This window comes from Hyla sarda, chromosome 9, assembly GCF_029499605.1.
Source record: "Hyla sarda isolate aHylSar1 chromosome 9, aHylSar1.hap1, whole genome shotgun sequence".
Lineage (NCBI taxonomy): Eukaryota > Metazoa > Chordata > Amphibia > Anura > Hylidae > Hyla > Hyla sarda.
This window is the reverse complement of record NC_079197.1, coordinates 169,816,096-169,838,535: the sequence shown is the minus strand read 5'-3', so window position 1 is coordinate 169,838,535 and position 22,440 is coordinate 169,816,096. Positions and strand designations below refer to the sequence as shown.

General features: G+C 44.8%; 1 protein-coding gene across 2 annotated transcripts in view; it reads right to left on the bottom strand.

Annotated features, from left to right (window-relative positions):
- The window catches only part of RNF5 (ring finger protein 5), a 23,976-nt gene extending 1,972 nt beyond the window's left edge, over window positions 1–22,004 (bottom strand). For both annotated transcript variants that reach the window (XR_008847856.1, XM_056539848.1), the window contains exons 1-5: window positions 21,807–22,004; window positions 17,701–17,719; window positions 12,566–12,678; window positions 6,365–6,425; window positions 2,040–2,157 (exon numbers count right to left, since the gene is read on the bottom strand). Coding sequence is in view for 1 of the 2 variants with exons in the window: in XM_056539848.1 (XP_056395823.1) it covers window positions 2,040–2,157; window positions 6,365–6,425; window positions 12,566–12,678; window positions 17,701–17,719; window positions 21,807–21,907 (412 nt within the window). In the remaining variant the exon portion in view is untranslated. The remainder of the gene's footprint in view (window positions 1–2,039; window positions 2,158–6,364; window positions 6,426–12,565; window positions 12,679–17,700; window positions 17,720–21,806) is intronic.
- Window positions 22,005–22,440: the final 436 nt, after the last annotated feature.

Sequence of the window (22,440 nt, the reverse complement as noted above, 5' to 3'; positions counted from 1 at the left end):
TTGCATAATTGCAGTAAAATAAAAGAGGTGTATAACTAATATTTATGTCCTGACCCAATAGAGAAAGCAGCAGTATACAGAGAGCTAGAGAGGAGGTGAATAACTACTATATATGTCCTGATCCAATAGAGAAAGCAGCAGTATACAGAGAGATGGAGGGGAGGTGTACAACTACTATATATTCTCATCCAATAGAGATAGCAGCAGTATATAGATAGAGCTGGAGGAAAGGTGTAGAACTCTGATATATATCCTGATCCCATACAGATAGCAGCAGTATACAGATAGAGATGGAGGGAAGGTGTATAACTGCTATATATCCTGATCCCATAGCTATAGCAGCGGCAGTATACAAATAGGAATAGAAAGATCGTCCAGCTCTCCACCGCCGCCTCAGTGCACGGACTCGTGCGGACACCACGAGGACGAACAATTGAAAAGTAGAACAATGTCCAGCACAAAGCACGATGCAAGAAGAAATTTATTGTAGATACACACAGCAAACAGCAACACGGATCATAGAGTAGAGTGACGCGTTTCAGCAACCTTAGTCGCCTTAGTCATACCATGACTAAGGCGACTAAGGTTGCTGAAACGCGTCACTCTACTCTATGATCCGTGTTGCTGTTTGCTGTGTGTATCTACAATAAATTTCTTCTTGCATCGTGCTTTGTGCTGGACATTGTTCTACTTTTCAGTATACAAATAGAGCTGGAGGGAAGGTGTATAACTATATATCTTAATCCCATGTAGATAGCAGCAGTATACAGATAAAGCTGGAGAAGAGGTGTATAAGTACCATATATCCTGATCCCAAAGATATGGGGGGGGGGGGGGGGGGTGGACCCTGGAGGGCTTCATTAAAGGGGTACTCCGGGGAACTAAACCCATAGCCCATTATTTTCCTCTCACCAACCTACTTGTTTGTTTAAATATCATTCATTAGCTATACAGAGCAGTCTTCCTCCTTCAGCTGTCACTGACATGCAGGGAGTAAGAAAAAGATGTCATTTTCAGATCCACCCTTTGTGCAAAGCCCTCACTGAGACTAGCCCCCACCCTCCTAGAAGACAAACACCACATGATTTCTGTGTTGTCTGGCTTCACAGCCTCCCCTCCCCCCGTGTGAGAATCTTGCCGGCAGAGAAGCCCAGCGTCTCCTCAGCACATAACACTGCTATTTACCTGCTGTAGATCTTATCACTGACTGCTGCTATTCAGAGAATAGCATGATTTATTGCTGGGGGGGGAAGGAGAGTTTTAAAGAAAAGACCTGTACAGTGTGTACTGCTTAACTGTGTTTACAACAACACAGCATGCACACAGATAGTAAGAGCAATTGGCTGGCAGCCATTACACAGAGCCGCACTGACTTCTGGGAGTTATAGTCTGGGCTGCAAGCAAGGAAAAAGAATATTTAGGAGACAACAGGGGCCACAGGAGCTAGCAAAATCACATGGATAACTACAGGGGACACAGAACAGGTATTGTGGAGGCTTTGGGGCATTTTTATTTTTCTTAACTTCCCCGAAGCACCCCTTTAAGGAAACTGCTTGCTCAACTGTTTTCATAGCAGCGAAACTCAACCAGGCTGGACAGGGTCCGGGTGGCCCTGTTGAGATAGGGCTGGATCCCAGAGGCAAGACTGGCATCTATCAGATATTGTAGATATGTCATGAATGTCTGTGATATGGACGCCCATTTCATAAAGATCAGCGCAGGGATAAATATACAAATAAAAAACTGATATACAGCACTGTGGCATAGGTTAGTGCTATATAGGCAAAAAGAACTTAAACAAAATCTGAAAATCGTCCTATAAATTAAATGTTTAATCCCAACAGCGCCACCAGCTGGTCACATAGCACAGGTAAAGAGTGTGTCTCATGACCTTGATGACGCTATGATGGGGCTGAGGTCTATGCATCAATACGACTGCAGGGAGGCAATAGGTATGTAGATGAGACCTTGGGGCAGTTAGTAATACCCCACAGTGGGTAACTATTCTGCCCCGATAAGCGAGGTCGAAGGAAATTTACCTGCACGAGGTGCGGACTGGAAATCATTAGTGTTAAAGACTGTAGTAAAAAAGCCGAAAGGGAAAGCACCGATGCCGAAAGACATGTGGAAGCCGGTGTCCGTGAATCCCGGGATCCCCTGCAAAATGGAGAGAAGAGACAGTAATAAAATGAGGCAATGAAATCTGTGTCAAGTCCAACGTCATTAAAGTGTACCTCCAATGTGCTCTTCACTTCTATAAAAAATGATTATAGTGCAGCCCTATGCACAATAATTATTTTTCTAAATGACTTTGATTTTGAATTTGGTACCAAAATAACTTTGGGGAATTTGCCGACGTTCCCACCCAGGGTGCCTCCACAACTGGTGCCTTCCATTGTCCAGGCATGCTGGGAGTTGTAGTTTTGCAACAGGTGTACCTTCAATACTCTCTTTACTTTTATTTATACATTTTTTTAAATGATTATAGTGCAGCCCTGCGCAAAACAGTAAACTTTGTGGCAGAATAGCATTTTTTCCACCCAGGGTGCCTTTCGTTGTTGCAAAACTACCACCCCCAGCATGCCGGACAGCTTTCGGCTGTCCGGCATGCTGGGAGTGGTAGTTTTGCAACACGTGTACCTCCAATGCTCTCTTCACTTTTATAAAAATAAAATGATTACAGTGCAGTCCTGTGCACAATAGTAATTTTTCTAATTCACTTTGAATGAATTTGGTGGCAGAATAACTTCGCAAATTTGCTAGTGTTTTTTCGTGCATGCTGGGAGTTGTAGTTTAGTAACAGCTGGAGGCACCCTGGTTGGGAAACACTGCACTTTGCATTAGGAGATGAAGCTTCATACTGAATACACCCTTAGACATGCCCTAGGGCTAAGGACTACTTCTAATCTCCGTCACACCAGTATAAGAACATGATGCCCTGGTGAGATTAGATGTATAAATATCAGTTACCTACCAGCTTAAACTTAATAAATAAGTATTCTAATTATATATCCCGCAGTGCTGCCCCCTAGGAACACTGAGCAGAATGCAACCTGCAATGTCATAAAAGTTACAAGGCAATCTAAAGAAAAAGCCTGTGCTGTACAACACTGCCCCCTACCTGCTGCACGGAGAGGCTGCTTCCCTAAAACAGAAGAATGTGCAGATTTACTAAAATGCAGATGCTAGAGCCAGACTCATCCCTGTTCGGGAAAATAAAATTAAAGGGATTATCCAGGAAAAAACTATATATATATATATACTGGTTCCAGAAAGTTAAACAGATTTGTAAATTACTTCTATTAAAAAATCTTAATCCTTTCAGTACTTATGAGCTTCTGAAGTTAAGGTTGTTCTTTTCTGTCCAAATGCTCTCTGATGACACGTGTCTCGGAAACCGCCCAGTTTAGAAGCAAATTCCCATAGCAAACCTCTTCTAAACTGGGCGTTTCCTGAGACAGGTGTCATCCGAGATTACTTAGACAGAAAAGAACAACCTAAACTTCAGAAGCTCATAAGTACTGAAAGGATTAAGATTTTTTAATAGAAGTAATTTACAAATCTGTTTAACTTTCTGGAACCAGTTGATATATAAAAAAAACTGTTTTTTCCTGGAATACCCCTTTAAGCCCTCACACTCTGAGACAGGGTTTAGTGACCCAGCTGAGCCGCGACCCCACCAAGGTATAAACCTGACCCAACCATTGGATCACAATGATACACTGCATGACAGGGACAATGTAGGGACCTGCAAACTAGATACTGAATACACACGTGCATGTACGAGCACCATGTTAATCACATGCCGTGCAGCCACATACTAAATTTGGTGCACGTACACATTACTGCATAACACATTAAAGGGGTACTCCACTGGAAAAGAGATTTTTTTTTTTTTAAATCAATCGGTGCCAGAAAATTAAACATATATTTGTAAATTACTTCTATTAAAAAATCTTAAAGGGGTTATCCAGGCAAAAACTTTTTTTTTTTTATATATCAACTGGCTCCGGAAAGTTAAACTTATTTGTAAATTACTTCTATTAAAAAATCTTAATCCTTCCAATAGTTATTAGCTTCTGAAGTTGAGTTGTTGTTTTCTATCTAACCACTCTCTGATGACTCACGTCCCAGGAACTGTGCAGTTTCTATGGGGATATTCTCCCATCATGCACAGCTCCTGGGACGTGACATCATCATTGAGCAGTTAGACAGAAAACTTCAGAAGCTAATAACTATTGGAAGGATTAAGATTTTTTAATAGAAGTAATTTACAAATTTGTTTAACTTTCCGGAGCCAGTTGATATATATAAAAAAGTTTTTGCCTGGAATACTCCTTTAATCCTTCCAGTACTTATTAGCTGCTATTTGCTCCACAGGAAGTTATTTTCTTTTTTGGACTTCCTTTCTATCTGACCACAGTGCTCTCTGCAGGAGAGATTTGCTATGGGGATTTGCTCCTATTCTGGACAGTTCCTAAAATAGACAGAGGTGTCAGCAGAGAGCACTGTGGTCAGACAGAAAGGAAATTCAAACAGAAAAGAACTTCCTGTGGAGCATACAGCAGCTGATAAGTACTAGAAGGATAAAGGTTTTTTAATAGAAGTAATTTACAAATAGGTTACATTTTCTGGCACCAGTTAAAAAAATAAAAAGGTTTCCAGTGGAGTACCCCTTTAAACATCAACTTGCTCCAGAAAGTAAAACCGTTTTGTAATTTACTTCTATTAAAAAAATCTTAATCCTTTCAGTACTTATGAGCTTCTGAAGCTAAGGTTGTTCTTTTCTGTCTAAGTGCTCTCTGATGACACGTGTCTCGGGAAACGCCCAGTTTAGAAGCGAATCCCCATAGCAAACCTCTTCTAAACTGGGCGTTTCCCGAGACAAGCAGAGATGTCAGCAGAGATTACTTAGACAGAAAATAACAACCTTAACTTCAGAAGCTCATAAGTACTGAAAGGATTAAGATTTTTTAATAGAAGTAATTTACAAATCTGTTTAACTTTCTGGAGCCAGTTGATATATATTAAAAAAAAAAGATTTTTCCTGGAATACCCCTTTAATCCTACCAGTACTTATCAGCTGCTGAAGTTGAGTTGCTCTTTTCTGTCTGACAACAGTGCTCTCTGCTGACACCCCTGTCTGTCTCAAAAACTGTTCAGAGTAGCAGCAAATCCCCATAGCAAACCTCTCCTGCTCTGGACAGTTCCTGAGACAGACAGAGGTGTCAGCAGAGAGTACTGTGGTCAGACCGAAAAAAGAACAACTCAACTTCAATAGCTGATAATTACTGGTAGGATTAAAGGGGTATTCCAGGCAAAAACTTTTTTTTATATATCAACTGGCTCCGGAAAGTTAAACAGATTTGTAAATTACTTCTATTAAAAAATCTTAATCCTTCCAATAGTTATTAGCTTCTGAAGTTTTCTGTCTAACTGCTCAATGATGATGTCACGTCCCGGGAGCTGTGCATGATGGAAGAGTATCCCCATAGGAACTGCACAGCTCCCGGGATGTGAGTCATCAGAGAGCAGTTAGACAGAAAACAGCAACTCAACTTCAGAAGCTAATAACTATTGGAAGGATTAAGATTTTTTAATAGAAGTAATTAACAAATCTGTTTAACTTTCCGGAGCCAGTTGATATATATAAAAAAAAAAGTCCTGGTGATTAGAAGCAGCTGACCGGCACTGCTCTATCTCTCTCTGTACGAGTCGGAAGTGGTTCGCAGGGGGGACTGCGTATGGAGGTGCTCAACTACTTAGAGATACAGACTGTCCACAATGATACAGGTGAAGAAAAAAGCGTAGTGGCACTCACCAATTTGGTTATTCCATAGATAGCTTTATTCCATTAGAAGGTGCATTCACAAGGGCGGCGACAGATCCAGCCGGACCGGGACGCCAGTGCGTTCGCTTGCTGGGTTACAATTGTTTCACGCTTGCGCGCTTCAACGGACCCTCCGTTGAAGCGCGCAAGCGTGAAACAATTGTAACCCAGCAAGCGAACGCACTGGCGTCCCGGTCCGGCTGGATCTGTCGCCGCCCTTGTGAATGCACCTTCTAATGGAATAAAGCTATCTATGGAATAACCAAATTGGTGAGTGCCACTACGCTTTTTTCTTCACCTGTATCATTATAAAAAAAAAAGTTTTTGCCTGGAATACCCCTTTAAAATTTTTTAAGTAGAAGAAATTTACAAGTCTGTTTAATTTTCTAGAGCCAGTTGATATGAAAAAAAAATAAAAAATGTTTTTTTTTTTTTCATGGAATACCCCTTTAATAAATGTCCCCAATGCCAATACCCCACAGAATCCAATAGAAGATACAACAATCAGTATTCCCAGACCATGTTAGGACTCACCCCTCCTGCTCTGGTCTCTGGTTCTGGCCTCTGTCCCTGAGGTCTTGGAGGAGTCTTCAACCTGAAAAGAAATAAGACGCTGTACAATACAATGGAATGAGGATGCTGGGAAGTCAGCTGTATTATCCAGTCTCCTTAACCCAGTGTTTCCCAACCAGTGTGCCTCCAGCTGTTGCAAAACTACAACTCCCAGCATGCCTGGACAGCCAACGGCTGTCCAGGCATGCTGGGAGTTGTAGTTTTGCAACAGCTGGAGGCACACTGGTTGGGAAACACTGCCTTGACATCGGACAAAAATGTACGCCCTGCTGTCTTGGTACACACTGGGATGTACATTTAGGTCCTAAGGGGTTTTCCCCGAATATAAAGCAATTGTATTTTTTTTTTTTTCTAAATGCAAAATTAAGCAACTTTCTAAATAGTCTTTATTGTTAATTTCCTACCATTGAGCTGCTTATTAGTTAAAAGGGGCACTCCAGTGGAAATAATAATTATTTTTTTTTAAACAAAACTGGTGCCAGAAAGTTGAACAGATTTGTAAATTACTTCTATTAAAAAAAAAATATTAATCCTTCCAGTACTTATTAGCTGCTGTATACTACAGAGGAAATGCTTTTCTTTTTGGATTTCTCTTCTGTCACGGCCACAGTCCTCTCTGCTGACCTCTGCTGTCCATTTAAGGAACTGTCCAGAGCAGGAGAAAATCGCCATAGCAAACATATGCCGCTCTGGACAGTTCCTAAAATGGACAGCAGAGGTCAGCAGAGAGCACTGTGGCCGTGACAGAAGAGAAATCCAAAAAGAAAAGATTTTCCTCTGTAGTAGACAGCCCCTAAAAAGTACTGGAAGGATTAAGATTTTTTTTAATAGAAGTAATTTACAAATCTGTTTAACTTTCTGGCACCAGTTGAGTTTCTGCTTTTACATGGGCCGACAGGCTGCAGATAATGAGCTTTGATCTCATTCATCGCACTCGTATGCGGAGCTTTTAAGGGTATGTTCACACTGAAGGTTTGGAGAGGAATTTCCGCAAGTAATTCTGCTCACTTATTCCTCTCCAGTTCAGCATTCAGCAGTGAAAACTGTATGTAATTAAATTTCTAAATTTCTTAACCCCTTAAGGACTCAGGGTTTTTCAGGGGATAGGGGATAAGATGTCAGATCGCCGCGGTCCCGCTGCTGGGGACCCCGGGATCGCTGCTGCGGCACCCCGCTATCATTACTGCGCAGAGCGAGTTCACTCTGTGCGTAATGACGGGCGATACAGGGGCCGCAGCAGCGTGAAGTCATGGCTCCGCCCCTCATGACATCACGGCCCGTCCCCTTAATGCAAGTCTATGGCAGGGGGCGTGACGACAGCCACGCCCCCTCCCATAGACTTGTATTGACGGGGCGGGCCGTGACGTCACGAGGGGCGGAGCCGTGACGTAACGATGCTCCGGCCCCTGTATTGCCCGGCATTACGTGCAGAGCGATCTCGCTCTGCGCAGTAATGATAGCGCAGTGCTGCAGCAGCGATCCCCGGGGTCCCCAGCAGCGGGACCCCTGCGATCTGACATCTTATCCCCTATCCTTTGGATAGGGGATAAGATGTATAGGGGCGGAGTACCCCTTTAAAGTTCACACTGAGGAATTTCCTCTAGCGGAATTCTGTCACTGAATTCCTTTCCGCATGAAGAATGAACATGTTCTTCCTTCATGCGGAATTCGCGTCCTAACCCCATAGAACTCAATGTAAAAAAAAAAAATTTTCAGTCCGCCACACTTCTGCGCGGAATTCCTGCAAAAAAAAAATATATAAAAAATTTAATAATGTCTCCTACGCCGCGCTGAATTCCGCACTGATTACTGTGCAGAATGCAGCGCGGAATTCCGTGTGGAAAAAAAAAAGGTAATTTCTGAGCGGATTTTTTCAGCGAGATTCCTCGCACATATTAATCAGTGTGAACATACCCTAAAGGGGATATCCAGGAATCAAAAAAACTGAGAGTTTCTTTCAAAAACAGCTCCCTGTCTGTCACCAGGTTGGGTGTGGTTCTGCAGCTCGATTCCATTGAAGTGAATGGAGCCAAGTTGTAATACCACACACAACCTGGGGACAGACCGGGGGCGGTTTTTGAAAGAAATTATCTTGGTTTTCCTGAATTACCCCTTTAAAGGGGTTCTCCCTTGTTTATACTGTTTTATGTTATTATGTTTGTGTGTTATGTGTGTATAGGTATGTGTTTTTTTTATGTGTGTTATGATTATGTATATATGTATTTTCTTACCTTTTGTGAAGATCCGGAAGTTGGCCCCTTTTTCTTCCAGTGGCTTGCTGTGTAACCTCGGCCTCCGCCATGTTGTGTTCGGTAAGTGGGATGTCGGGGAGTGTGTTCTTGCTTCTGTCCTTCCTATCTTCTGACGTCCGAGGCAAATCTTTTCTTCCTGTTTCTTCCGTGGCTCAGCGACGAATCTGCGACCTCTTCCGGCGCATGCCCAGTTATTTTTATTTTTTTTTACCAATAAAGTTTTTTTGGTCTCATTGACAAACTGTCTGCGCATGCGCGAGTACGCAAGTGCTACGCTAACAGCGTAGCGTACGTTAGATCTACGCTAATAGCGTAGCTTCGCGCAAGCGCAGACAGTTTGTCAATTAGACAAAAAAATAAACTTTATTGGTAAAACAAACAAACAAACAAACAAACAAACTACCTGCGCATACGCCGGAAGAGGTCGCAGATTCGTCGCTGAGCCACGGAAGAAAAGAGTCGCCTCGGACGTCAGAAGATAGGAAGGACAGAAGCAAGAACCCCCCCTCCCGACATCCCACTTACCGAACACAACATGGCGGAGGCCGAGGTGCACTGCAAGCCACTGGAAGAAAAAGGGGCCAGCTTCCGGATCTTCACAAAAGGTAAGAAAATACATATATACATAATCACAACACACATAAAAAAAACACATACTTATACACACATAACACACAAACATAATAACAAAAAACAGTATAAACAAGGGAGAACCCCTTTAAAGGGCCTGATTAATCGTGTGGTTCCCGATAACCCGCCTTTATAAATAACAGCGGCGGAGGTTATAGATCAGCTCAGGTAGTAGACAGTGGGGAAAGGACCAAAGAGGAAAGGCTATATTGAGAGGGGAGGGTAACTACTGGAGAGAGTCATATAGGCCAGAGGTCTCCAAACTTTGCACCTCCAGATGTTGCAAAACTACAAGTCCCAGCAGCCGATGGCTGTCCGGGCATGCGGGGAGTTGTAGGTTTGCAACAGCTGGAGGTCTACAGTTTGGAGACCACTGATATAGGCTGTGTACAAGTATACCGAGAAAATAGAACCTACACAGCACATTGTAGAGCAGTAGTCTCCAACCTGCGGACCTCCAGATGTTGCAAAACTACAACTCCCAGCATGCCCGGACAGCCAACGGCTGTCCGGGCATGCTAGGAGTTGTAGTTTTGCAACATCCGGAGGTCCGCAGGTTGGCGACCACTATTGTAGAGGATGCACAAGCAGATTTTTTTAACCTCTAAATGTACATCCTGTGTCCGCTCCCGCAATATCAGCAGCCAGGACCGACGTCTAATGACGGACACTGCCGATCGGGCCGATGTTGCGCATTAACCCTTTAGATGACACAATCATATTTGATTGCACCGTATAAATGCTGTATAAAAAAAAAAAAATTACAAAAAAAATTTATGCCAGTCAGCTCAGGGAGCTGAACAGGATTGCCGCGATGAAATAGCGGGGTCCCGATAAGCTGAAGGGGACAGACGGAGGTCACTTACCCGTTCCAAAAGTGCAGGCAGCCTGTACTAATGAAGCGCCAATAACACTTATCAGTGCTGTGCTATGGCAAACATGGTTTCACCGTGGATTTTGTGAGGTCATTATAAAGTACAAATTGTGGTGCAAAAAAACAAAAACAAGCCCTCATATAAATCTGTGGGGGGAAGATTTAAAGTGTTATGGCTATTAGAAGGCGAGGAGGAAAAAACTAAAGTGCAGAAATGAAAACTTCCTCTGTCCTTGAGGGGGTTAATAAAGACCTATGAAAAATGTTTTTACACCATTAACCCCTTAAGGACCAAGGACGTACCGGTACATCCTTGGTCCTGCTCCTGTGTTATAACGCGGTAACCCCGCATCATATCACGGCGGGCCTGGCGTCATAGTGAAGCCGGGACCCGCAGCTAATAGCGCGGCTAAAAGCGAAAGTAAAAGCTGCCGGTTAACTCAGTTGGCTGTTCGGGATAGCCCCGGCGAAATAGCAGCATCCCGAACAGCTGACAGGACAGCGGGAGGGCCCCTACCTGCCTCCTCGCTGTCCGATCGCCGAATGACTGCTCAGTGCCTGAGATCCATCATGCGGCAGATTCGTCGATCACTGGTTTCCTATGAGAAACCAGTGATCAATGACAAAGATCAGTGTGTGCAGTGTTATAGGTCCCTATGGAATAACAATGATCAGTGTGTGCAGTGTTATAGGTCCCTATGGGAGAGATCAGTGTGTGCAGTGTTATAGGTCCCTATGGGAGAGATCAGTGTGTGCAGTGTTATAGGTCCCTATGGGATAACAATGATCAGTATAAGAGATCAGTGTGTGCAGTGTTATAGGTCCCTATGGGATAACAATGATCAGTGTATGCAGTGTTATAGGTCCCTATGGGACCTATAACACTGCAAAAAAAAAAAGTGAAAAAAAAAAGTGAATGAATATCATTTAACTCCTCCCCTATTAAAAGTTTGAATCACCCCCCTTTTCCCATAAAAAAAAAAACAGTGTAAATAAAAATAAAAATAAACATATATGGTATCATCGCGTGCGGAAATGTCCGAATTATAAAAATATATCATTAATTAAACCGCTCGGTCAATGGCGTACGCGCAAAAAAATTCCAAAGTCCAAATTTGTGCATTTTTGGTCACTTTTTATATCATTTAAAAATGAATAAAAAGCGATCAATAAGTCCTATCAATGCAAAAATGGTACCGTTAAAAACTTCAGATCACGGCGCAAAAAATGAGCGCTCATACCGCCCCATACACGGAAAAATTAAAAAGTTATAGGGGTCAGAAGATGACAATTTTAAACGTATAAATTTTCGTGCATGTAGTTATGATTTTTTCCAGAAGTCCAACAAAATCAAACCTATATAAGTAGGGGACCATTTTAATCATATGGACCTACAGAATAAAGAGAAGGTGTAATTTTTACTGAAAAATTTACTACGTAGAAACGGAAGCCCCCAAAAGTTACAAAACTGCGTTTTTTTTTTCAATTTTGTCGCACAATGATTTTTTTTTCCGTTTCACCGTAGGTTTTTGGGTAAAATGACTGACGTCATTACAAAGTAGAATTGGTGGCGCAAAAAATAAGCCATTATATGGATTTTTAGGTGCAAAATTTAAAGAGTTATGATTTTTTAAAGGCAAGGAGCAAAAAACGAAAATGCAAAAATGGAAAAACCCCCGGTCCTTAAGGGGTTAAACACAAAGCAAACATTTAAAGGGGTACTCCGGCCCCAAGACATCTTATCCCCTATCCAAAGAATAGGGGATAAGATGTCTGATCGCGGGGGTCCCCCTCAATCCAAGTCTATGTCACGCCCCCTCCCATAGACTTGCATTGAGGGGGCGTGGCATGAAGTCACACAGGGGCAGAGTCATGACGTCACGATACTCCGTCCCCGTGGGCGGGAGGCATAAGACTGAGAGCCTCCGGCGCTTCCGGCAGTACTTACAGGTGGGTGCTGCATGCAAAATTGTGGCGGTCCCCAGTGGCGGGACCCCCGCGATCAGACATCTTATCCCCTATCCTTTGGATAGGGGATAAGATGTCTTGGGGCCGGAGTACCCCTTTAAATAAAAACTGCTTTTCATAGACTTTAAAGGGGTACTCCACTGGCCAGCATTTGGAAGTAAATATTTCTAATGCTGTTTTTGCGCTACGGGGGTCGGCCACGCCTCTTGTGACATCACAGCCACACCCCCTTAATGCCAGTCTATGGGAGCTGACATGACATGTCACATGGTAAGGTCACATGTCTGACAGCAGTAAACGGCTTCCTATTTCCAGAGCTGCGTACATGATCGGGAAACGGCAAAATCTGGACAACATTGTGCGATAAAGTTTTTCTTGTAGATGTATAATGTGATACTGTACAGAGTCATAGGGAGCGAGAGCTCGGACCCATCTTACCTGGGGTCCTGCGGGTTACTGTCCCCTCGGCCATATATTGGGATGACATTCTCTCGGCTGACGGACGCCTTACACACAGGACACTCCTGACGCTCCGGCCGGGTCTCGAACCACTGAAAGGAACAAAGAGGATGGACATAATAGTAACAAGCACAGCAGCGCACCAACATAAAGGCAACGACAATAAGTAATATGGACCTGGCTGTGCACTGGGGGTCGTAGTCATTGGGGGGGGGGGGGGAACAGGAAAGAGACAAATCCAAACTGTTCTCACAAGTTTGGAAGAGACAATTGTCCACAATTTCATAATGCCGAAGTATTAGGATTTACCTTTACTGGAACTAATGGGCCCAGACCGACCCCAGAGGAACAAACTCATAGCATTATCCCCCCGCCATCAAACCTTACAGCCGGCACAATGCAGTCAGGGAACTTTCTCCTGGCATACATCAACCATTCAGGCTTTACACCCCTCCATCCCACGCTTTACACCCCTCCATCCCATGCTTTACACCCCCATTACACCCCAACATTCAACACTTTACACCCCCAAACCGACCCTTTACCCCCCCCAATCCGACCCTTTACACCCCCCAATCCGACCCTTTACACCCCCCAATCCGACCCTTTACACCCCTCCATCCGACGCTTTACACTCTTTAAATCCAACGCTTTACACCCTTCCATCCAACGCTTTACACCCCCATTACACCCCAACATTCAACACTTTACACACACCCCATCCGACCCTTTACACACCCCCCCATCCGACCCTTTACACCCCTCCATCCGACCCTTTACACCCCTCCATCCGACCCTTTACACCCCTCTGGCTGAAGTTGTACACCCCTCCATCTGAGGCTTTACACCCCTCCACCTGACACTGTAGACCCCTCCATCTGAGGCTTTACACCCCTCCACCTGACACTGTAGACCCCTCCATCTGAGGCTTTACACCCCTCCACCTGACACTGTAGACCCCTCCATCTGAGGCTTTACACCCCATCAGCTGGCACTTTGCATTGTGCATGTGATATAAGGCTGGCATGTAGCTGCTCAGCCATGAAGCTTCCCGCGGGTAAAGGTTTGGTGCTGATGTTAATGCTGGATGAGGTTTAGTCTCTGCAATTTTGGGGGAAGATCCAGGAGGGAAGACATTTCAGGATGTGACTGCATTGATCAGGGCTGGATACTAAATGAAACCCCTTCAACAAATAAGAGGCTGAGGAAGAAGACTTCTGTCTAGATAGTATATATGGCAGTGTTTCCCAACCAGTGTCTGGGCATGCTGGGAGTTGTAGTTTTGCAACAGCTGGTATTCCTGAAGCCCAGGACCAGATGTGCTGCGATATAAAGCCACTGATCTCTCTTCATATTTCTATTATAATAATGTATTCCCAGTAACCAGACCCAGTTCAGTGTATGACCCAACGTCTCCACATCATATCCCCTTATAGGTCACCGGCACCAGCTTTCAGGATCACGTGATATGGAGAACACCCTAACGTCATACATGTAGAAGGCTTTGTGTCTCTTTAATAACAGTGGAGGCCGATGACTAATGGCAGAAGGTGACATCATGAGGAGGATGGTGAAATGTTACCGCGCTAGTAGGTTGCATAATATTCTGTTACACAGCAGCTCCGGAGAAAGAAGAGCAAGAATATTATTAAGTGTTAAAGGGGTACTCCGGCCCTAAGACATCTTACCCCCTATCCAAAGGATAAGGGATAAGATGTCTGACCGCGAGGGTCCCGCTGCTGGTGACCCCCGCAATCTTGCATTCGGCACCCACCTCTTGGAGATGCGCACTGCCAGCTCACAAACTGCCGGGTGCCAACGGGGAGGAACCAATGGGTGAGGTCAAGGGGCGTCAAAATTAGCTGTTACTTCGTGTGGCAAAAATCCTTGCAGCAGGTCCGACAGTACTGACGATTTCTCCATGGACATGTGACCAGAGAGATAGCGTCATGTGACCACAGCGGCAATGTCATGTGCATCATTGCCCCCAGATGAAAACAAGACGTGGTGGGGCAGTGGTGTAAGCCAAGCACATTACAGCAAAACCAATGTATTCACACTTTTGGGCATTGTTTCCCAACCAGGGTGCCACCAGCTGTTGCAAAACTACAACTCCCAGCATGCCCGGACAGCCAGCGGCTGTCCGGGCATGCCGGGAGTTGTAGTTTTGCAACAGCTGGAGCCACCCTGGTTGGAAAACACTGCTTTAGTCTACATTCACATGTGCGCATTTTGCTGCAGATTTTACGCAGCTTATGCGGTGATAGGATCAGGTCTGAGACCCGATGTGATGTAAACTTTCGGTCTGTCTGGACAACAGGTCAAAAAAGTATTTTCAAATGACAGTCACGCTTTAGGCTCTTGGTTCACACCACGTTTTTGCAATACAGTTCCCGTATGAGGTTTTTGATAAAAAACAGATTCCTCAAAACCGGACTAAACTGTATCAAAACGTGTGTACAAATTTTAATCCGTATACGGTTTGAAAAACGATGTCCGGTTGCATCAGTTTTTTAAGTAAAAAAAAGTATACGTTTTTAATTTTTTTCACTCCATTATGAATAAAGTTTCACTTGTGTGATTAAAATTCCAAGGAAAAAAAAAATGAAAAAAGTAAAAAAAATAAGTATGGTGAAAACCGGATGGAACCGTACACACATACAGGTCTGTACGGTTCCCACTGACTCCCATGTTAAAAAAAAATAAAAAATAATAATAATTTATACGGTTCAATACAGTTTTTCACCCGGACCAAAAACCGTGGTAGGCTGCGGATTTGGGTACGGAAAAAAAAAAACTGACAAAAACTGTACAGGATGCAAAACTGACACAACCGGATGCATCGTTTGATATACGGTTTTCAATGGAGAGTCAATGCATACGGTTTTTAATACGGTTCCGTACGGTTTTCACATTGAAAATGTATACGGGAACTGTATTGCAAAAACGTGGTGTGAACCCAGACTTAGGCTTTGTTCACACGGCCATCTAGACCCGTCCCGTTCTTCTCCCTTCAAAAATAAAAACGGACATTAATAAAATAAAAAAACGGACAACAACGGATGCAGACGGATGTTATCCGTTTGGATCCGTTATTGTTCAGTTAAACAAAAAAATAATAATTTTTTTTTTTTGTTCTGAGCATGCTCAGAAGTAAAAACTGATCAAAAAACGGATGCAAATGGATAACATTAAAGGCTCATCTGTTTTCCATAGACTTCAATGTTAAATTTACTGTATCTGTTTTTTTCTTCAGTTTTTTTGACTGGACAAAAAACACTGCATGCAAAGTCTTTTTTCCCGTAAAAAAAAAAAAAAACGAAGCGCAGATGGGTGCAAACATCAATGGGATTAAAAAACGAAGCGCAGACGGGTGCAAACATCAATGGGATTATTTTATAACCATTTGTAATCTGTTTACAAGCAGCAACAACGGAACGAAACAGGGAAAGACGGCCGTGTGAACGCACCCTTAATAATATATATTCATAATATAGTGTCTGTACCTGTGTGTGACGGTTTTCACCCCAATATTTATTTTTAACAGCATACAAAATGACTGTTGTCTCAGATTTTTCCCAGGTTGCAATGCGGCCGAGACCTGACTCAGTAGTCAGCTGATGACAGGGATCCTGTCTGCTCCAATGGGTGGAGCGATCCCTTGGTGGGAGAGAGATCAATCTGCAACTAATGCAACAGCTGTAGGCACCCTGATTGAAAACCACAGGTCTTTTGAATGGATGCAGCTAATTTATGTTTCAATTGGTGGGGTGGCTGATGGGTGGGAGGGAAGAGAATGGAATTATGGGATTTGTAGTCAAAAAAGAAAAATTCAAACAGGAAATACCAGTTCACAAAAAGCTAGCCCCAGTGTTATGGTAATCACAACATTTTTTAAATGAACTGGTGCCAGAAAGTTAAACAAATTTGTAAATTACTTCTATTTAAAAATCTTAACCCTTCCAGTACTTAGCTTCTGTATGTTGCACAGGAAGTTCTTTCCTTTTTGAATTTCCTTTTCTGTCTGACCACAGTGCTCTCTGCTGACACCTCTGTCCATTTTAGGAACTGTCCAGAGCAGGAGAGGTTTGCTATGGGGATTTGCTCCTACTCAGGACAGTTCCTAAAATGGACAGAGGTGTCAGCAGAGAGCACTGTGGTCAGACAGAAAGGAAATTCAAAAAGGAAAGAACTTCCTGTGCAACATACAGAAGCTGATAAGTACTGGAAGGATTAAGATTTTTAAATAGAAGTAATTTACAAATCTGAATTCGAGTAGAATACAGACATAGCGCACATCTACAATCTTGTATAATGATCTAATTGCTTCTCAGCATAATATCAAAAACTAACAGGTTGTTGTTATACATTTTGATCAAAAAGTACAAGCCCACTCGCCACGTCAAGGCCACCTATTCAGTCACCTGTTCACACTGGTGTGGTGCGGGGCGGCGTCTGTTGCTGCCGTGGCGCTGTGTCTGCGGGCGGGTGCGGCCTATAGACTGGTTTGAGTGGCATTGGGGCCGCTCTGCCAGTGGGTCGCTCCCCCCCCCCCCCCCCCCCCGTGGGCACCTGTGTCGCGGCGGTGGTGGTCGCCGCCTGGTGCTACGCCATTTTATGCTAGGGACGTTAGGGACCCACTCTGAATAGGTGGCCTTGACGTGGCGAGTGGGCTTGTACTTTTTGATCAAAATTGTATAATAACAACCTGTTAGTTTTTGATATTGTGCTGAGAAGCAATTAGATCATTATACAAGATTGTAGATGTGCGACCATGTCTGTATTCTACTCGAATTTACAAATCTGTTTAACTTTCTGGCACCAGTTCAAAAAAAAAAAAAAAAAGTTTTCCACCGGAGTACCCCTTTAACCAGACTGATCATAGCCAAGTAAAATATTACACAAAAGCACATAATAATAATAATAATAATAAATGGTCAGCCGCAGCTTGCTGATGGTTTCCTGGCTACAACCAGTGATTAAATTGCAATAAAGAGGTTAATGAAGGTAAACGTGATGACTGAGCGTCGTTCCTGCCATATAAAGAGAGGAATTCTTATACACAGTGATGTATATAGACAGTGTATGACTTTACCAGGAATACGCAGACTCACCTGATGAAGACAAGGCCAGCTGAAAGAGAGGAAGAAAACAAGATGAGTAAAGGCGGTGACATCTATAACAGGATGAACATAGAAGACAGTGCAGGCCTGTATGGGAACGCCACCCATAATACCGCCATACCACACCATGGGGGGCACTCACATAACATCTGCAACTGTATGGAGAGCAGCAGACCGCTTAAAGGGGTTATCCAGGAAAAAAAACATAATATATATATCTCCACTGGCTCCAGAAAGTTAAAGGAGTACTCCGGCGCACACTTTTTTCATGTTATCCCGTCCGGGCTGCAAAATAAAAGAAAACGCACTTTATCTTACCTGCCAACGAGCCCCCGGAGCTCCGGTACAGTCCGGTACAGGTGTTCGGTCCCCGGGCTGTATTCTTCTTACTTCCTGTTAGCCCGGCACGTCACACGGAGCTTCAGCCTATCACCGGCCGCAGTGATGTCCCGCCTCTGCTGGTGATAGGCTGAAGCTCCGTGTGACGTGCCGGGCTAAGGGAAGTAAGAAGAATACAGCCCGGGGACCGAACACCTGTACCGGAGCTCCGGGGGCTCGTTGGCAGGTAAGAGAAAGTGCGTTTTCTTTTATTTTGCAGCCCGGACGGGATAACATGAAAAAAGTGTGCACCGGAGTACTCCTTTAAACAGATTTGTAAATTACTTCTATTAAAAAATCTTAATCCTTTCAGTACTTATGAGCTGCTGAAGTTGAGTTGTTCTTTTCTGTCCAAGTGCTCTCAGATGACACGTGTCTTGGGAACTGTCCAGAGTAGAAGCAAATCCCCATAGCAACCCTCTTCTACTCTGTGCAGTTCCCGAGACAGACAGAGATGTCAGCAGAGAGCACTGTTGCCAGACAGAAAAGAACTCAACTTCAGCATCTGATAATTACTGGAAGGATCAAGATTTTTTAATAGAAGTCATTTACAAATCTGTTTAACTTTCTGGAGCCAGTTGATAAAAAAATAAATAAAGTTTTTCCCTGGAATACCCCTTTAACAGTGCTACAGTGGTCAGACCCCCCGCGATCAGACATTTATCCTCTATTCTGTGGATAGGGGATTAGTATCTGATCAGTTCAGTTCCCCAGAGTGCCCCTTTAATATCTGGATAGGAAATCTGTTAGCTGTAGATCATGCTCAGAGCTTAAAGGGGTACTCCGGTGGAAAACATTTATTTATTTATTTTTTTAATCAACTGGTGCCAGTATTTGTAAATGACTTCTATTAAAAAATCTTAATCCTTCCAGTACTTATCAGCTGCTGTATAATACAGAAGAAGGCACTCACCGGGGATGAAGGGACGGTGACTCTTTATTGGTGACAACCAGCAGACTAAAGTATAGGGATGAGGGACGCTCGCGAGTCACCGTTCCTTCATCCCCGGTGAGTGCCATCGTCATTCTTTCAGCCTCTGGATTGAGCACCCCGGTGAAGTATATACGGGTTTCAGTGTCCTTCAATTATATGTGCGTGTAAATAGGATTGCCACGGAGGCTGTGTCGAGCGCCCTGCCTATCACACATAATACAGAGAAAGTTATTTTCTTTTTGAATTTCTTTTCTGTCTGACCACAGTGCACTCTGCTGCCACCTCTGCCCATGTCAGGAACTGTCCAGAGCAGCATAGGTTTGCTTTGGGGAATTGTTCCTGACATGGACAGAGGTGTCAGCAGAGAGCACTGTGGTCAGACAGAAAAGAAATTATTTAACTTTCTGTTTAACTTTTTGGCATCAGTTGATTTAAAAAATATATATATATATGTTTTTCACCGGAGTACCCCTTTAAGTTTCATAAAAAAGGTGCTGAGCTGCAGCATCTATACTTCCTCCCTCCACCATCCCTCCCTGCAAGATTACCATACAGGGCTCAGTGTTTAGAGGGGAGGGAGAAGACATAGATCCGGCTCCTCCCTCTCACCTGAAAGCAAGTTGCGTAGTCCTCTTTTCGTCAGAATGTTGTTGTCTCTGCAGCTCCCCCCTCCTTCCTATCTCCGGACGTGAAGTTATGTAGCCCTCTCATTGTCAGTAGGGTGTTGTCTCAGCAGCTTCATGGCTCCTCCCTCTCCCCTGACAGTAAGTTGTGTAGTCCTCTCATTGTCAGTGTGTTGTCTCAGCAGCTCCCTGTCCCCTCCCTATCTCCTGACACAAAGTTGTGTAGTCCTCCCATTGTCAGTGAGGTGTTGTCTCAGCAGCTCCCTGGCTCCCCTCTCTCCACTGACAGTAAGTTGTGTAGTCCTCTCATTGTCGGTGTGTTGTTTCAGAAGCTCCGTCTCCTCCCTTTCTCCTGACAGAAAGTTGTTTAGTCCTCTCATTTTCAGTATGGTGTTGTCTCAGCAGCTCCACCTTCTCCCCTGACAGGAAGTTGTGTAGTACTCTCATTGTCAGTGAAGTGTTGTCTCAGCTGCTCCCCTAGACGACACATCATCCTCTGCTGTCTTAGGAAGTGTAGCTGGATCTAGTGCTGGGCTGTATACCGGTATGAACCGGATGCCGTTTTTTTTTTCTCCCACGGTATGGATTTTTGCCCATACCGCTATACCGGTCGGGCCCCTCCCCCACCCTCCGGATTAATTATAGAGCCCAGCGCGGCGCCCTCACTTGTCCCGGTGTTCTTCTCTGGCCCGATTCCGAGAGCGGAATCGGGCCACAGAAGCTAATCAATTTACTGTGTCCCCCCGCTGCGCCTGTCAGCCAGTGTCCCCGCGAGCACGATCAATCCCCACCGCTACCGGGAGCCATGTGCCCACTAGCGGTATCACAAGAATGCCTCCCGCGAGCGCTACCATCACCGCTAGCGGGGTCCCTGTGCCCACTAGCGGTGTCACAAGGATGCCGAGCGCTGCTCTGTTCCCCGTCCCTGTCAGCTGTCGGGAACAGGAACGGGAACAGATTTAAAAGCCTCACGCGCAGCTAACGTAGTACTGCGCAGGTGCAGCACTACGCAAATAGCGTTAGCCCTACGCTATTTGCGTAGTACTGCGCATGCTCAGTACTAAGTTAGCTGCGCGCGAGGCTTTTAAATCTGTTCCCGTTCCTGTTCCTGTTCCCGACAGCTGACAGGGACGGGGAACAGAGCAGCGCTCGGCATCCTTGTGACACCGTTAGTGGGCACAGGGACCCCACTAGCGGTGATGGTAGCGCTCGCGGGGGGCACATTTGACACCGCTAGTGGGCACAGGGACCCCGCTCGCGGGGTGTGGGGGGGGGGGTGGCGGGGGACAGGCGGTAATACTGTGATAATAAAAAGAAAATACCTTGATATTCATTTTAGGCCATACCGCCCAGCACTAGCTGGATCTTGTCTCTGAGCTCTAGCCCCACCCCCTGAGTGATGTCATCATCTCTGACCAGACCCTACAGTCTACATCACCATCTCCCTGTCATATACAACTTTATGGGACATTTAGGTAGAATGGAGGTGTGGTTACTGCATGTTGCCTCGTCCTGAACGATGCCGCAGGCAGAGGAGCAGACAGGGAACGCATACAGCAGGTGTCAAAACCACACTGTGCGATAGTCTGCTGTAAAATAAGATGTTCTGCAGCAGCTCTGGGCAGGAGTGCAGTGGGAGATGAGTAAGGGATGACTGTATTGAAGTGCTGAGAGAAAGAAATGCATTCTGGGAATTGTAGTCCAGAGCAACCGCTCAACCAGGAAGTACTTGAGTAGGAGCCCCAAAAACACCGCCAACAGACGAAAAATATGACCTGTCGCTAATCAGGTCAAACGCATCATCATGGCAGATGGAGGGGTCAGGAGGAGGGGCTTAGAGACAGTATATGGTAATACAGAGGCCTGGGCGATACCAACATAAGGGAGGGGTAGAATGTGACTTTTACTCTTTATTCCAGTGTACCCCAAACTGTGTCTGTGCAGAAGTTGCAAAACTACAACTCCCAGCATGCCCTGACAGCCGAAGGCTGTCAGGGCATGCTGGGAGTTGTAGTTTTGCAACAACTTCACAGCCAGACGTAAAGAAACATTGTTCTATCCCATGCAAAGGCCATAATGCATACAATGACCCCCCTCACTATCCCATGTAGACACTGGAGAACGACAGTACCGTAAAGCGCGAGCAGACACCTGACACTCACCAGTACAGATGACCGCATACACTGACCACCGGCTCCCGAGCCGTCTCCAGGCAGATGTTACATTCATAGGCCGCACCGGGAATGCCAGCAGCGGCCGCCATGGCAACCGAGAGACCGGAACCCTAGCCGGGCCAAGGCGGAGCTTACCGGGAGAGGTCAAGCCCCTGATTGGCGAGGGCCGTAAGCCTGCCTGGCGTTTGATTGGTCAGAAGGCCTGTCCGTCACGAATGCAACACGCTCATTGGCCAGCCTGGGTTTTGTTTGATGCAATGTGCCGTAATCCCTGAAGCAGCGCGCTGATTGGCTAGACGGACGTAACGTGGGGCGGTGAGTGGGCGGGACGACTGCCTGTCAAAAACGAGCCCCGCCCTGTTTATGTGCGTTACATAATCACGTGGTATCCGGACCTTAGAATATACATTTTTTTTTCCTGATTCAAATAACTTTATGGACAGCAAGGTGCAGGTGGCAATGAACAAATCTTGTTGGTAAACAAAGGTGAATATGTTTCACTCACGTTTTCCTTCCAATTGCCACGTTTTTGCAATACAGTTCCCTTATAAGTTTTCAATGTGCAAACCGTATGGAACCGTATTGAAAACCGTATGCATTGACTCTCCATTGAAAACCGTAC